Source organism: Crassostrea angulata, chromosome 6, assembly GCF_025612915.1.
Source record: "Crassostrea angulata isolate pt1a10 chromosome 6, ASM2561291v2, whole genome shotgun sequence".
NCBI lineage: Eukaryota > Metazoa > Mollusca > Bivalvia > Ostreida > Ostreidae > Magallana > Magallana angulata.
The window spans coordinates 50,827,409-50,842,693 of NC_069116.1; the positions used below are offsets into that span (position 1 = coordinate 50,827,409).

At 32.7% G+C, this 15,285-nt stretch overlaps 2 protein-coding genes across 3 annotated transcripts; both read right to left on the reverse strand.

Moving 5' to 3' along the window:
* Window positions 1–343: 343 nt before the first annotated feature.
* LOC128187595 (uncharacterized) lies at window positions 344–9,697 on the reverse strand. The gene is made up of 6 exons (XM_052858011.1): window positions 9,452–9,697; window positions 8,491–8,598; window positions 8,364–8,400; window positions 2,384–2,440; window positions 490–641; window positions 344–348 (listed from the first exon to the last, which is right to left on the reverse strand). Exons 1-6 carry the CDS (start codon window positions 9,678–9,680, stop codon window positions 344–346), a joined length of 588 nt encoding a protein of 195 aa, XP_052713971.1. The 5' UTR covers window positions 9,681–9,697.
* Window positions 6,041–7,791, reverse strand: LOC128186497 (uncharacterized). Of its 2 annotated transcripts, XM_052856287.1 has the most exons (4): window positions 7,367–7,791; window positions 7,104–7,235; window positions 6,846–6,995; window positions 6,041–6,773 (listed from the first exon to the last, which is right to left on the reverse strand). In XM_052856287.1, exons 1-4 carry the CDS (start codon window positions 7,580–7,582, stop codon window positions 6,111–6,113), a joined length of 1,161 nt encoding a protein of 386 aa, XP_052712247.1. In that variant the 5' UTR covers window positions 7,583–7,791; the 3' UTR covers window positions 6,041–6,110. The 2 variants fall into 2 exon arrangements, with proteins under 2 accessions (XP_052712247.1, XP_052712248.1); XM_052856288.1 differs by lacking the exon at window positions 7,367–7,791 and having other exon boundaries at window positions 6,861–6,995; window positions 7,104–7,366.
* Window positions 9,698–15,285: the final 5,588 nt, after the last annotated feature.

Consider the following 15,285-nt stretch of genomic DNA (forward strand, 5'->3'; position numbering starts at 1 on the left):
GAAATAGTAACAGGATTGTTTGACGTCACCTGACGTCGTTGAAATAACAAATAGTGCTCCGTAAATCCAATTCATGCAAAGTAATAATCTTTCTTCTTTTTTTTAAAGCAAATTCATATGATTTTTGCATACTAATTTTCAAATGACAGTCACTTTTCTGACAACCCTCGTATTTATTAAAATGATCGAGATATCTAAACATCCGTTACCCAAATATACAGTCATATCCTGCGTCTTATTAGGTTTTTTTTTAACTTAGAATAGTTAACTTCGTATAAATCAGAGATAGTTATTAGTTGGTTGAATTAAAAAAATTGTAAATTAAAGTTTAAGCGAGTTATCATTAATCTTTTTCAGGACAGATAATTATCAAAATAAGCTAAAAATCCCTGTGTTACACGTCATCAAGTCAGATTTATACAGCTATGATGCATACCGATATTTGGGAAGGCGTTGCACGTGTATCCTTAAAATGAGCAATGTACTTACCTGGTACACACGACCTTAATCTTGTCATTAGTCCCCATTTGAATCGTTTATCCAAGATGAACACAACAACCAGCGAGCAAATGAGGATAAGAGAAATCGCCAAAACAACACCAATTATCAATCCGGAATCCCCAGGTTCCGCGTCTGGTTCACTGGACACAATAATATGAGTTTAAAATAGGCCGAAAATAAAAAGAATGCTTACAATATTGATGAACAAAAGAAACCATCAATGTTTTTAAAATCATATTACACATATTTGACATCTCTTACTCCTTCCACCTTTGCTCCTGTTTAAAGCTGACATGAATTCATAAATACGCACTATTTCCCTTTTATCTCCGACTACCGCCATATTAGTGTAGATTTCTATTGTTCTGCTCATCGCTACACACCCCCTATATAAGGCCGAGAGCACTATTCATGCTTCACCGCATTCAGTTATTTCATACACCCGAACACGTTACCTTGGACGAAAAGCCGTGTAGAAAAGCGTTTTGAAGAAAGATAAAATGACTGCACTGGCAAGATATATCCAATAAACGACGAAACAAGACAGACTGAAATCCAGGCGCAGATACTTATAAAATTCCTCCATAATTGTGGACCGTTTACCTGTGTATGTTATAACAGCACACATGCGCAAACCACACACTGTGGCAGATCGAGCAATATCAATGATCGCATGGATTTTAGAAACGGAGCGTTTTTTGTAGAAACAGTTGGAAACGATATTACGTTGTTACTTTCTTGGATTTACAATCATTTATCTACTGTATTGGATGTAGTGCCGCCGGGGTTTTCAAAAGACTCAGACGTTATTCACTCTGTATGAACGACACACGTGTTCGATGTGAATGCGAAGTGATGCAGCACTGTCTGTGCAAAATAGTAAAGTTATCTGGAAATCCTTTCAAAGAATAAATATATTTTGTATTTCATTGATTGTTGTTTTCTTTATTTATTACTACAAACATTTTACTACAATGTGTAGTTCATGCAATTAGAAGTCCGTGCATACTGAATGCCTCGATCAGAAAGCAACCGACCGTAACTTTCTCGACCGGTATATATACCCCAGTGGCAGTAGAGGAGCGATCGAAACTAATATGGCGACCAAATGCTTTTATGAATTCATGTCAGCTTTAAATAGCCAACATCAGTTGTGGCCGTTACCAACAAAATTTCACAAACACATTCCATGTACTAGTATACTATAATTTGTTTAAAATATTCATGTTCAAAATTGATGCAATAAACACATTACGGTTTGAATTCAGCGAACAAACACTTCTCTTAGCATGTTCAGCTTTCTACTTATTTGGCTTTCTATTCAATACATTAAGGAATGCTGTAAGTCAAATAGCAATAGCTCCTAATAGTTGTTGTATCTATATGTTTATTTCCTTGGTCGCCATCTTTTGAAAGAGACAATATGTTTCTTACGTAAAACACTAAAGATCTGTAATTTCTAACTTTAGTTTTTGACATTAAAGTTTGTCTGCGCCTTGTATTGTGGTTGCCCCCAAGGTAAAGCCATACGCAAGGAGAAAGTTCGCAGAAAAATCGCAGCAAAGTGACTAGGACCGTTTGGATGCATTAAAACACTTCAAATTCTGCAAAGTCTATATTTAACTATTTTATGATACTTATAAAATAATCAATGTTGCATTTATGATAATTACAAAATAATTGATGTTGGATTTTATCATACTAACAAAGTAATTGATATTTTGAAATAATCGATGTTGTGTTTATGGTACTTACAAAATAATTAATGTTGTATTTATGATATTTGCAAAATAATCGATGTTGTATTAATAATACTTTAAAATAATCGATGTTGTATTTATGATACTAACAAAATAATCGATGTTGTCTTTATGATACTTACAACAAAATCAATGTCGTATTTTCTTGCACATTTGTCTTTATCTGGGTTGATGTGCTTCTTAAACAAAATAATATTGATAATGACTGTACAAGCGTTAAGGTAATATAAATATTGATTTTTAAAAAAAATGAAACTATGAAAAATTAAATATTTTTGCAATCGTCATCTCAGTCAGATTTTTTCAATTAGTGCCACATCATTTATTTTTAGAAATGTTATCGTTAAAGTTTCTGATCAGAACAACAGAATGACATTAAGAAATATTTACGTTAATCCCACCAATTCACCAATTTTCGACCTCGGATTGTTAAATATTAAATTATATTTCATGAAAGAATAGTTACAAAAGTTCATTCCCTTGAAATTTAAAATGATGAAATACTCATTTCTGATGAAACTGATGTAGATAATCTTGTACAAACTTCATAAATATAATATATTGTAACCCGAACAATGTTTAACAAGAGAAAAGCTGTCAATGTGCGGCAAACAGGGTTTTCTTTTATGTGAACTGTATCCATAATCCATGTCAACCCGTATCCAGTGAAATGGATAAGGTGAAAGGGTATCCTATATGCAATATTTTGCTTAAAAATGACTAAGTTCAAAAGCTGGTATTTTTTTCATAAATAATTAGAAATCAAAATCCTAGCAATATGCACACTTCTAATATATGTACAATTGATCTGCAAAAGAACAACTTCCTATCTTGAAAACTGTAGGAGGAGTTATCCGTACAATGAGGGTACCCTATATGCACTATTTTGCCAAAAAATGACTAGGTTCAAAAGCTGGTATTTTTTTCATAAATTATCGGAAATCTAAATCCTAGCAATATGCACACCTCTGATATATTTGCAATTGATCTGCAAAAGAACAACTTCCTATCTTGAAAACTGTAGGAGGAGTTATCCGTACAATGAGGGTACCCTTTTGGCAGCCGCCCGCCCGCCCGCCATTTTCACCATTTTAATAACCGGATTTTTCCGTTGGAAAACCCGGTTAAAAATAGGTTAAAACACGATTATACAAGCTACAGCCCTGCTAATGTGTTCGGAATGGTTTCTTTATCGTTCCTAAGTGTGTAATAAATCCAGAGGTGCTCGAATAAAAGTTCACGACACTTCCCCGAGATTTGTTTAGTTCATGCGAACAGAAGTATTAGAATTCGGATAATATTCTCATAATACGTAAGTACTGTTCTTTTTTTCATACCATATCCTGCTTTGATTTATGTTAAAACATAGACATATAATAAAATATATGTCGTATTCCATCATTTAGCCGTTATATAAACTAAACGATGATATTCAGAACAGAGTTATCGTTCGTGTTCAACCACGCTGCACGTAGTTGAAAATAAAAACATCGGGTTGCTTAAAGGAAGTGAACATGAAAAAAATTATCAAGGGCTCAAATTTGTCAGTTTGATGTATATAATGATTTCGTAAAGCCAATTAGACATAGCTCTCCTCAGTAAGAAGATATTCCATTAAAAGTAACTAATTCTTGCAATTTATGGGAGCCGCCATATTGATAAAATCATTACCTCCCTGCTGGGTTATCTCTAAGCATCTAAGAGAGGGCAGCACTGATGCCGACGTCAGTGAGACACATTGCATTTTGACACATTGGTTAATCAACACTCAGTTACGCAGTTAAAATGTCCTCGTCAGAAAGTGAATTAAACAATGAAATTGAAGTTGAGGGCTATCAATTTGAACCAGAGTTTACAGAGGAAGAAATTGAAGCCCAGAATGATGCCCCTCCACCTGCAGTTAATGTGAATGAGAGAGGAGCATCATTGGATTGGTGTACTTGTAATTCTACCTACATTTAAGGAATGTCTTTGTTGCTATGAATTTGAACATTATGTGGCGGACTACATTAACGAGCACATAAAGTGCATATCCCAGCACCCAGATTTTGATACAGTGTGTCTTAGTCCTGTCATCCTCGAGACAGCTTATATTATCTATCTAAGATATACCGGTAAAAGCCAGAGAGGAAGAGCCCCAGAGCACTTAAATAACAAGTAAGACTCCCAAAGAATGATTTCAAATACAATCAATATTTATTTGAAATATTTAAACAACATCTCATTTGTGTATTATCACTTGCACATACATCTGATACAATCTAATTCTGTTACAGACAATCAAGATTTATGGCCTACAGACAGTTTATAAATTGGGTTAGACGAGGTCAGCCTCTTGGGAAAAAGTTCAGAGTTGTTATTCCATCATGTGTAGTGACAAAAATAAGGAATTCATTTCCCGATGAGCATGGAAATTATGAAGGATTTCATGAAGCCTCAGACACTGATTCAGATTCTGAATAAGTACATATATTTATCAGTGTAAAAAGACTGTAAATAGGAAAACAGATATTTACCTAATGTATACCTATATACTTGCATGCATGTATTCATTGTAAAAATGACATGACAGTATCAAATACAATTTGATAAAAAACAACAAAACACCCAGTTACCTTGATATCTATATATCAAACACTTGAATAAAGTGGATGAAATTTAATTAACTTTAAATCTTGAAATATGGGCTTCAACAAGCTCAGAAGTTGGGGGAGCTGGAATTTTAGCTATATTCTGTGGTAGTGTTTTCTTTTTTGTCTGATGCATTGTTGTTAAGTTTGATTTTAATTCTTTTTGCTCCAGAACCATATCCATCAAGTCTAATCTAAATCCATAATCTTTTTCTTCATAGAGTCTCTTGGCAGTCCATCTTCCAGTAACTTTTGAGAAAGCTCTGTAAAATTTTGGTTGACCCTCATCATCAGTTTTTTGATTTCTCCAAATATTGAAGTTATGGTCAATAGCTGACAATTGTGTACGGGCTACCATTTGCTCATATTTGAATTCTTGACGCTTTGGAATGTACTTCAGCATCATTGAATGATATACCTCAAGTTCACCAGTATGACAAAACATATTCAACTGGCGAATATCTTTTAGAAGTCTTTTGTGAAAAATAACAGTCAATAGGGCTTTGTGGGCCTTGCTACCTTTCTGCAGCCATTTTTTCTTTCTCGTTTCCTCTGTTGAGAGTTGTGGGTGACCACATTTTGTATAACTGTTACCAGGAAATTCGTGCACATTACAAATATGATGTTCTAAAGACCTCCACATTTCAACCAGCAAATCAGGATCACCTCTACAACGACATGCACAATACCAAATATGATTGTTTACACTCCTTATCCAAGGAGCTAAATCTTCACATCCTTTCTTTTTTGATGCTACCAGAAGCTTTTTACATATACTTTTTGCTAAATGCCAAACATCAAACTGATGCTTAATACCAGGGTGTTCTTTTCTAAGAAAACTCCGTATTTGTACATGTCTGTCAGTTGCTAAAGCTTTTATAGATATATTGGATTGTTTTAATTTTGACAAGCATCTTTTAAATCCTTCTAACTCCATTGTAGAAGATGACCCCGTTTCACTTACTTGAACAACATTAAAATCTAAAATTGCAGAAGTCATGGCCTCCATGACTGTATATGTACAGTATTTAGCGTTGAAACCTGGAGAATCACATCTACCATCTCCACAAATTACTAGTGGTTTTCTTTTCATTTTTTTAAGAATAGCATTTTGTTGTTCTCTGTAGTACATATCTATGGCAGGTAACACTAATGTTCTGCTGTTATTGATAAAAGTTGTTCTAGATATTATTTGTAAATTCATGCACTTAGCAAAGTTTCAAATGCCTGAGAAAGTTAATCCACTAAAATATGTGGCTGCTGATAACATAATGTTACCAATGGGTTGTTTCCCTACAAAGGGTTGTGATTTCCAAGTAAATTTATGGTTGTTCATGCAATTAAACTCCACAGACAATCCTGTCCCATTGACATAATGGTTTGTAGCATTGGCATCAAACGGTTGTTTGCAAACTTGGCACATTAACATACAGAAAAGAGATTTGATACATGACCAAAAGACAATAAATTTTGAATCCTCAGTAGGATTAACATCTTGCTCTTCATCACTTGATAAATTTGATAACTCATTTGTTGACTCATCTGAGGGAATGAAAGAGAAATCTGGGTCAGCTTTGGTAGTAATTGATTTGACAGGCGATAATTCTTCCGATTCAAATGTGTGCGAGAAGCACTGTGCAGATTTCACAGGTGTAGAGGAGAGAAAAATAGTGTCAGTTTCTGATGTTGAAGGAATATCCTGGAATATTTTTGAATATCCGTGATCAGATGTTGCTAGACCAGGGTTTTCTCTTGATCTACAGTTGACACAGAATTCTGTTGATTTTTCAGTTCTTATGTCACATTGTGTTCCCATATCTTTCATAGTTCTTTCATCCATGTATTCAAACTGAATTCCAACATCAACAGTGTTCTTTGAATTCTACAAAACAGTATGATTTTAAATGTAAAATGCCTTTGCTTTTACTGTACAAAATAGATATATACATTAAACTTTTAAATTGCTTACCTTTGGTTTTTTTGATTTTCCTACAGGAATTGTTTCTCCTTTCCTTTTCTGTCCCGATCTCCCAGTATCATAAGAACAGCCTGGCTCATCTATATTGTCATCATCTTCAGCATTGACAAGAATATTTTCAAGTAGCTGTGAATTCAAGAATGATACAAATTAAGGCTTTTATTTAATGCACAGATTCATTGTTCATGAATTTGACTGTATCAACGTTAGTTATTAAAATTACCCTGTACTCACTTCCACTTTTTCCTTCTCTTTTATTCTTTTTTCACTTGTTTCCCTTTTCTTTGGAGTTTTGCTGTCAAGGAAAATAGTAGGAACTGCCCCCTTTTTCAGTTTTTTTCTTGGTTTGAAATTCATCAGGCGTGCCTTTATTAAAGAAATATGCTATTTATTGAAGATTGTTTATCAAAATATTTATATTTTGTCTGTATTTGAAAATCATTCGTATATCAAATGCATATTTAACTTAAATAGAAAACATTAAAGCAAATTCCTACCTCAAGATCATCTTCAAAGCAATCTTCCTCAAAGTGTTTTTCACACACAATTTTATGATATGCAAACACAAAAGTCTTTATGTTTAATTTCTCATTCCCCAAATTATGAATCCATCTTTTACACAATTCATAGTCACGCTTAGGGTCAGGAATAGAAAATGTATTAAATCCTTGTCCCCTTCTGACAGTGCAAAATTTTGCTTGACATTCAGGCATGTTTTCCCGTAGTGCGATCAGTTTGTAACACTGACCCAGTCAGCAGCAGCAATGTGTCTCATCTACGTCAGAGCACAGATGCATGCTGGGAAATAATTGATGGCCTCCATAAACCTTTCACTGAGAGTGTTTAATTGATAAAATCTCTCAAAATAAATAAATTTAATAGCTACAACTTTCATTATCAAGTTTCAGAGGACTTTTCAAGTTAATTGCAAAAGAGTTATTTTTTTCATGTTCACTTCCTTTAATAAAAACAAAGCCATGTTTGATATTTTTGGTGTGCATTACCATGCTTTTAAAAAACTGAATGGGTGTCTGTTTTGAATTAAAACTTATTATATCGAGCCAATTTCAAGGAACATTCTGCATAAAATAGTATTTACTGTTTCACTATTGATGCTATTACTATCTCAGGCGTGGATCGAACATTAAACTTTAGGGGGTATCGTTACTAAGCATTTTAATTGTTGCAAGAACAAAAAAAAACCTATATTTTCTATTGTCACATTTATTTCTAGAACACATTTTATCCACCAATAAATGGAGATAAATTTTAAAATCAATAAATGTCTAGATTTTATATTTGACTACAAGTACCTAGATTCTAGGAAACAGACATTAAACACGAGGCATGATGTTTACTGCGAAACTGAATGGGTCAAATAAAACCACGTGATCTAAATTTAAATTACATTAACGTTCGCAGGGGTGAGTTAGTGAATTACGTTTTTCAATCCAAAGGCGGTAAGCATGTGTCAGCAAAAAAATAAATATGTACCTGTCCTTTCCGTAAAAATCACCATAACAAACAGGCCCTAAAGAATAAAGCAAGAAAAGTGTAAATTAAATATCAAATAAGATTACGAGACAGTGCTTAGGATTTTGTTATGAACATATAAACTTACAATTGTACAGTTCCCTTGGACTGTATGGCTTATCTGGACATCCTTCTTGAGCCTTACAGGGCACTGAATCAACGTTATGGGTCAGGTTATTTAGGATTACGCATGTTCCTAAAAATAATTCAGTGATTGAATACTTGGGTAAATGGATATGCAATAGAATGAATAAGTAAAAGTACTCTTTTATTTTGTGACGCACTATCGTTCAAAATAAAATTCAATAATTTAATCTTGCTTTTTTTAAACTCTGATGACGTTGTTCGAGGGACAGCCTAAACGATACAGCCGACAAGCAGACGTAATTGAAAGAAAATGTATGTATATAGCGTAGTATCATCTGTAATTTTTTAAAGGTGTTGATGCTTCTGGTCTCCTACACATATGAAGTCCATTTAATTTAATATCAATATTTTATCTAGGACCTACATATTAAAGGGGCATGCCAGGTCACGATTTTGGTCAAAAATTATTTTTCCGATTTTAATGTTTACTATGCTTCGGTAAGTCAATTTTGATAGGCAACCAAAATTTGAGTATCATTTGTTGAGTTTTAAGCGAGTCACAGAGCTTATAATTCTTGCTATGTAAACAAATCTTGATGTTGAGGTGAAAATTCCAGTTTTAGACCTAAAATGAATGTGTCAAACGTTAGAAACTGTTTATTTATGCTACAAATGAATAAAAAGTTCGACACCTCAGCTTAAAAAAGATTTTTTACTGGTATATTCAAACTATGTAAACAAAAACAAGGCACGAGCCTTGTGTACGTACAGGACAAAGAGTTGTGAGCCTCGTATCGTGCTCATTACTTTACGACTAAATCTCAAATTTCACTTGATCATTAGAAATACATACCATACCTAAAGCATTGCGAATAAGATAAATAGTATAATTGAATTTGACCAAAATCGTGATCATGCCCCTTTAACTCTTTTAATGATATTTTGATTGTTAATATAGATACCTGAGGGTGATAGTCCAAATTTAGTGCAGATTTCGCCGAAATGTCCTGGCCAGTTTTCAATTGCTGCACACAGGTAATCGGGCGAGGGCTGTTGACATTTTTTCCTCCCTGCTTCAATCTGCCACTCCCTGGCTCCTGGGGGACACACGGACACGGGGATGTAATCCTGGGCCGCCCGTATCAGTGGACAGAGGATGGACAGAAACAGCACTATATTGTAATACGCCATCTTTTGAAAAATGGAGAACCCAATTGTATCTTAAAGAATTCAATTGTTATCTAAACTTAAATCGTGTTACAGGTATCGTTTTTACCTTTATACATAATATTCTTTGAAGCGTAACAGCACATTCCAAAAAAAAATACCTAAAATTTTAGAGGCTATATATCAAATATGCACAAAGGCGTTAAGAGGCTATTTTAACCAGAATCTCCAGTTTCTTTCTTTTTTGCTATACAGTACCGATCAAACCCAACCTAACACCAAAGTAAACCCACACTAAACCCAGGGTTTTCCTTTTAGTGTTTACTTCGGGTAAACTCGGGGTTTTACTTTTGGTTTACTTGGGAATCGCTTTTTGCGTCAACTGTATGCACTGAAGTGTTAAGCAGACCTGTGTTTTATCTTACTATCTTACTGCCTGTACTTCCTGTCCATTGTATATTCCTAATACACGTGAAGCGCCTGTTTAAGGGGTATGCATCTAATCGGGGTTTACTCTCCGTGTCCATTCTGTGTTTACTTTGCAATTATATTTTTTTCAGGGTCCACTCTAGTAAACTCAAAATAAACCTAGAAAGTAAACACTGGGTTTACTTTGGGTTTATTTTCTGTTATGTTAGGTCTGATCAGTACTGTATTGTATAATTTGTTATAATTTCAGAAAAATAAGAATTTTTTTTTTGTATATGTTAGTAAGCATGCCAAATTCAACGATTGAAAAATGTTCTATTAAAAGTTAAACCAAACAAAAAAAAAACTAAGACAAAGCTAAACAATATCACTCTCCTAATTTCCTTTTATTTATCCGGCTTGTTCAATTTGCGAAAATTTTGTTTGATTGGAAAAACAGATACATGTAGATTCGTATGATGATTGTCATCAATAACAAATCAAATACTAACAACGTGTACAAAGATGAACAAAATCATATTTATGACATAGTCAACCGGTTTTTTTTTTTCAATCAACATTTAGTGTCGCGCACTAAAATCGGAAAAATTGGTATAGACTTACTTAAAATACAAATTGCATTTGTATATATTCTATCAACATGAAAGTATAAAACAAATGAGCTCTGTATATACATACGAGGGTTGTTCGGAAATTATTGAGACAACACGAATATTTTCTTTTCTAAGTGACGAAATTTGGTGAAAATTGGCATCGACAGTGAAGAAACGCCAACAAATAATAAAACAAAGTAATATTAAAAGAATATTTAATATTTTGTTTACAACGGTAGATAAACAAGTCGGTGGTCGGGGTACCCGGCGCAGCCATGAACTCGGAGATTAAACAACTTAAACATCTACTTTATAAGTGTCCGTAGAATTACAGTTAATGATAAAAAAATAAAATTAAATATGTTCATTTTGCTATTCTTTACGACTAACTGTTGATTAAGTTTCACTGATGTTCGAGTTGAAATACGGATATGGTACACATATATTTACCAAACAATAAAAATCTGACAACGACTTTACATTGAATTTTGACGTCAAGGCGGCGCAACGAAAACCATTAAACTGGTGGAAATCTCAGAAGAAGACTTTTAAAAGCCACGCAATTGCGTAAAAAACAGTACGATGACAAGACAAGGTATAGAACTTCAGTTCATCCTATTTTTTCTCACTGATTGTTTAACTAGAATTAGGCCAAAGGGATCAATTAACAACTTTTGACACACTAACTGTTGTCAACAGTTCTAAAATATGTAAAAAATGACTGCAGGAGACATTCACAGTAATTAGACTTTCAGGTAAAAATAACTCGATTTTTTCTCTAAAAAAAAAAACAAGAATGAGAGAAAATGTAAATGATGACATCTTGAAATAAAAACAAAAGATGAGAAATAAAGAATAATTCTTATTTCAGTTCGTTTGTAAGGTGTTTCAAACACGGGAGCTATAAGAAGCGTTAAAATGACGTTGCGAAAAGTTTGCGGTTGCGCCGGGTTACAGGACGAAGGCACGTTGGTCAACTTACTAGGAATGATCTATTCATGCCATGAACAAGAAACTTTTCACATTGATAAACTCTATCCTGATTTACGTTTTGGTAAAATTTCAAGAGTTTATCTTTTATACTAAAAGAATAAGAGAAAATGTCTCAATAATTTCCGAACAACCCTCGTATAGCACTCGAAAGAAGAACTGTAGTTTACCAATTTAGAGAGAAAATGTGAAATCTCGAAACATCTTTTGTGACTTCAAGAACCCAGGTCAAGATTTCAGCTAATTGCAACAATGTTTGTGAGAAAAGTCACGCACAATTTTCAATGGAGAGAAAATTGAATAATAAGGGAAAAATGTTTGATTATTTATTTCTAAGCCACTTTACAATTGTCTCCAACTTTAAGAGAAAAATCATCGAGGCGTTTATTCCAGACTTGAATCGAACAATTATTTAATGACTGTCAGTGCCATTGTGTTTGCTGTGCATTTCAAACATAAATCGTTTATACAATGCACACAAATAAGTGTAAATTGCACAGGATGAAGCTCTGCCATTCAGTCAACCGAATGTTAACTGAATGGTCTGGAAAGGTGACTGAATGGCATAGCTACATTGTATTCCATTCAGCCACATTTCAGTTGACTGAATGGCAGAGGTTCATCCTGTATTACATCTGCTACGTGGACTAAATTGTGCATATCAAGTTTACTTTTTAATAAAAGAGAATTTAATTAATAATTTTAAAAGAAATAATATGATCAGAAGAAAAAATTCATAGTTTATGATAAGTTACTATTATGTATTGATTATGGTTTTCAAATGAAGATATCATAAAATATCTACTAGTATTCAAATATACGATAGTGATGTACATGTACGTATTATAGAAAACGAGGTCAATTTAACCAGTTTTCTTAAGAAAATTATTCAAAGAATCATAGTGTTTAAAAATATATTTGCTTATACAATATGCGACTAGGAATGATAAAAACATACTTGACATTCAGGCGTGTAGTCTTTAAAATTCTAATTTTTCATACAATATTCAAATGGCAGTATTTTAAAATTTAATATTATAATTTTAGAATTTGATATCAAATAAAAAGATGTACACATAACAAAACTTCTAATTATTTAACCTTATTAAAAAAAAATGAAATGATAATAACATTTTAAAAATAATTGCGATGTACAATTGTAATGAATAGTATAATAACATTTACCAGATTTATAAACGATGTGTCTTTTTAAGAATAGCAAAGGTAACATTTACATGTCACAAAAAAAAGATTGAAATCATTTACCCGTGACAAAACCCTAAAAACACGATTTCTGTATTGTGCAGCACGTGCTTTGTTTAACGGCTACTTTTGAGATTGATAATATTGTTCTTTAGTAACAGTCTCCAATGTAAAATACATGAAATGGTCATATTAACTATTGCAGAAAGAGCCTTCGTAATGTTTACCGGTGTTCTTACGATAGGATATACTTACCTTTAATTTGGTGGTAATTTGTTCTTGCTCTAATTACTTCGCAATATGTATAAAAAGTTATAATTAAGAAAATTTTCCTCTGCAAAAAGTGAAATACCTTTTTCATCGGCAACCAAGGAAAATCCGAAAGGTCTAGGAGAAATATTTAACGAAAGTCATATTCACACAGGATAAGGTCTCGTTTTGCAACCTGTGAAGATCGCAACATCGTTTTAATCATTTGAGAGCTATGAAAAAATTGGCCATCACAACGGCAAAACAACATGTGTTTTCCATGGCATTTTCTGACGCATTTCTTTTATTTTGAGGGTATGTCATGTCAGAGGCTTTTCGCATTTAAGTCATATGACACTTAGTCGACTTTACACTTCATAAGAAAAGAAACATAAATCATAGTTAATGAAAGCGTATCGTATATTTTATATAGTAAATAAGAGTCTACACCTAAAATATCGGCTCGGTGTGTGGTAAACCTTAAGATTCAAATAACAAATAGTCAATAAAACAAAAAAGCGAAAATATTTTATATTTGTAATATTGTCTTTTACTAATTAACAATTTTAAATTGTCAATGACTCCATGACTAATTATAATTAGTCATGGACTCATTGACAATTAAAAATTGTTAATTAGTAAAAGACAATATTATAAATATAACTCAAAGCCTTGTTTCATATTTACAAAGATATCTTTGAGAAATAATTGGAGAACGTTACATTATATCTTAGTCAATGATGACCGTGTCGAGTATCGAAACTTGCCCTGTAATCCTATCGCAACTTTCAGTTTGAGTAATTGGAATTCCCAATTTACGACAGGTGAGATACGAGCACCTTAAAGCGCAATAATAATGTAGAGAAAAGAGCATCAGCAGATTAAGAAAATAAACTTTTATCAAAGTTAATGATTCATTCAGAAATCAACGGAGAATGATTTGAACGTTAACATCACAAGATACTTTCTACAGAAATTATAAACGTTCCCCAATGTACTTATATTGCACTGCATATCCGATTTTATACTTAAAATGACATATGATAAGGGATGATAATTGATTGAGACATTAATATTGTACTTTTTCTTGCATTTAACTCTCAAAATATCGAGGAATCATATCATTGGAGTATAAAAAAAAATTCTGGAATTTCTATATAGTTGCTCTAACTTTAATAATTCATGTTTTATGAATCCTTTCTCACTGACAGCATTACTGAATAAATAAATAAAATATAATAATAATATATTGTACACACAAATTTCATTAAGATATAAAAAAAAAAAAATTGGAATACCCTTATCAAACTTTCAAAACCATATGATTATCTAAAGCACCAAAAATAAATTATTTCATCACCGAAATGTCTGACAATAAGTATTCCTGAAAATTTCCTAACTTAAAAACTTAAGAAAGCTATGCTAATTGTATATTAAAAATTTTTGTAGTATTTCACGTGTATGTGAATTTTGTTGGGTTTTTTAAAATTACAAATGAAAGATCCCATAGCTTACATATGCTTACTAGTAATTCCTAATTTAAGGATTTTTATAATCCGCACAGCGCTACATAATTCTTAACAGTACACACAAAACATATGCGGGTTCACAATTGCCCCATCCAGTAAGATTACAAAGGTTTTGAACTGTTGTGAACTATTGTTTTGACCAAACAGAAAACGTGTATTCAGAAAATCAATAGCAATACAGCTGCTCTCTTGTACACATTTTTTGGTTGTTTTTTTAATAGCAATCAAATTTGTAGAAACGATGTGGTAACTTGGACTAAAACCGGTAGCAGTAGGTTTTACAAAAATATCCAAATAACAAAGTTTTATGACTGTTCCCTATGACTTATGTTGATTTCGGTTTAGAATTGTTTTTTTAAATATTTCCTTTTATATTTCAATTGGTGGGTAGAACAAAGTTCATCAAAAAATTGGATGATTCGATGCTGAACATGTTAATTGATCTATTATGTTATGTTTAACAACCTTGAAACCTAACCCCCAGTGACCCTGCTGTGCACAAATGCAAATTACCATCTGTAACATGACAAAGTATTTGGCCATGGTTGTCAATAAATTCCCTTCATATGCACAATAAATTATTATTATTTAAAAAGCTTGACTTACAAAGAGATATTAATAAAACACACACAAGAA

Excerpts from the sequence above, each read along its gene's own strand:
- LOC128187595 (XM_052858011.1), bottom strand. The coding sequence starts at position 9,680 with ATGGCGTATTACAATATAGTGCTGTTTCTGTCCATCCTCTGTCCACTG. Across the intron at positions 8,599-9,451 it reads ATTTGGACTATCACCCTCAG|GAACATGCGTAATCCTAAAT; the intron begins GTATCTATATTA and ends AATTATTTTTAG. Across the intron at positions 8,401-8,490 it reads TCCAAGGGAACTGTACAATT|GGCCTGTTTGTTATGGTGAT; the intron begins GTAAGTTTATAT and ends TTTATTCTTTAG.
- LOC128186497 (XM_052856287.1), bottom strand. The coding sequence starts at position 7,582 with ATGCCTGAATGTCAAGCAAAATTTTGCACTGTCAGAAGGGGACAAGGA. Across the intron at positions 7,236-7,366 it reads GCTTTGAAGATGATCTTGAG|GCACGCCTGATGAATTTCAA; the intron begins GTAGGAATTTGC and ends TCTTTAATAAAG. Across the intron at positions 6,996-7,103 it reads AAGAGAAGGAAAAAGTGGAA|CTACTTGAAAATATTCTTGT; the intron begins GTGAGTACAGGG and ends TTGAATTCACAG.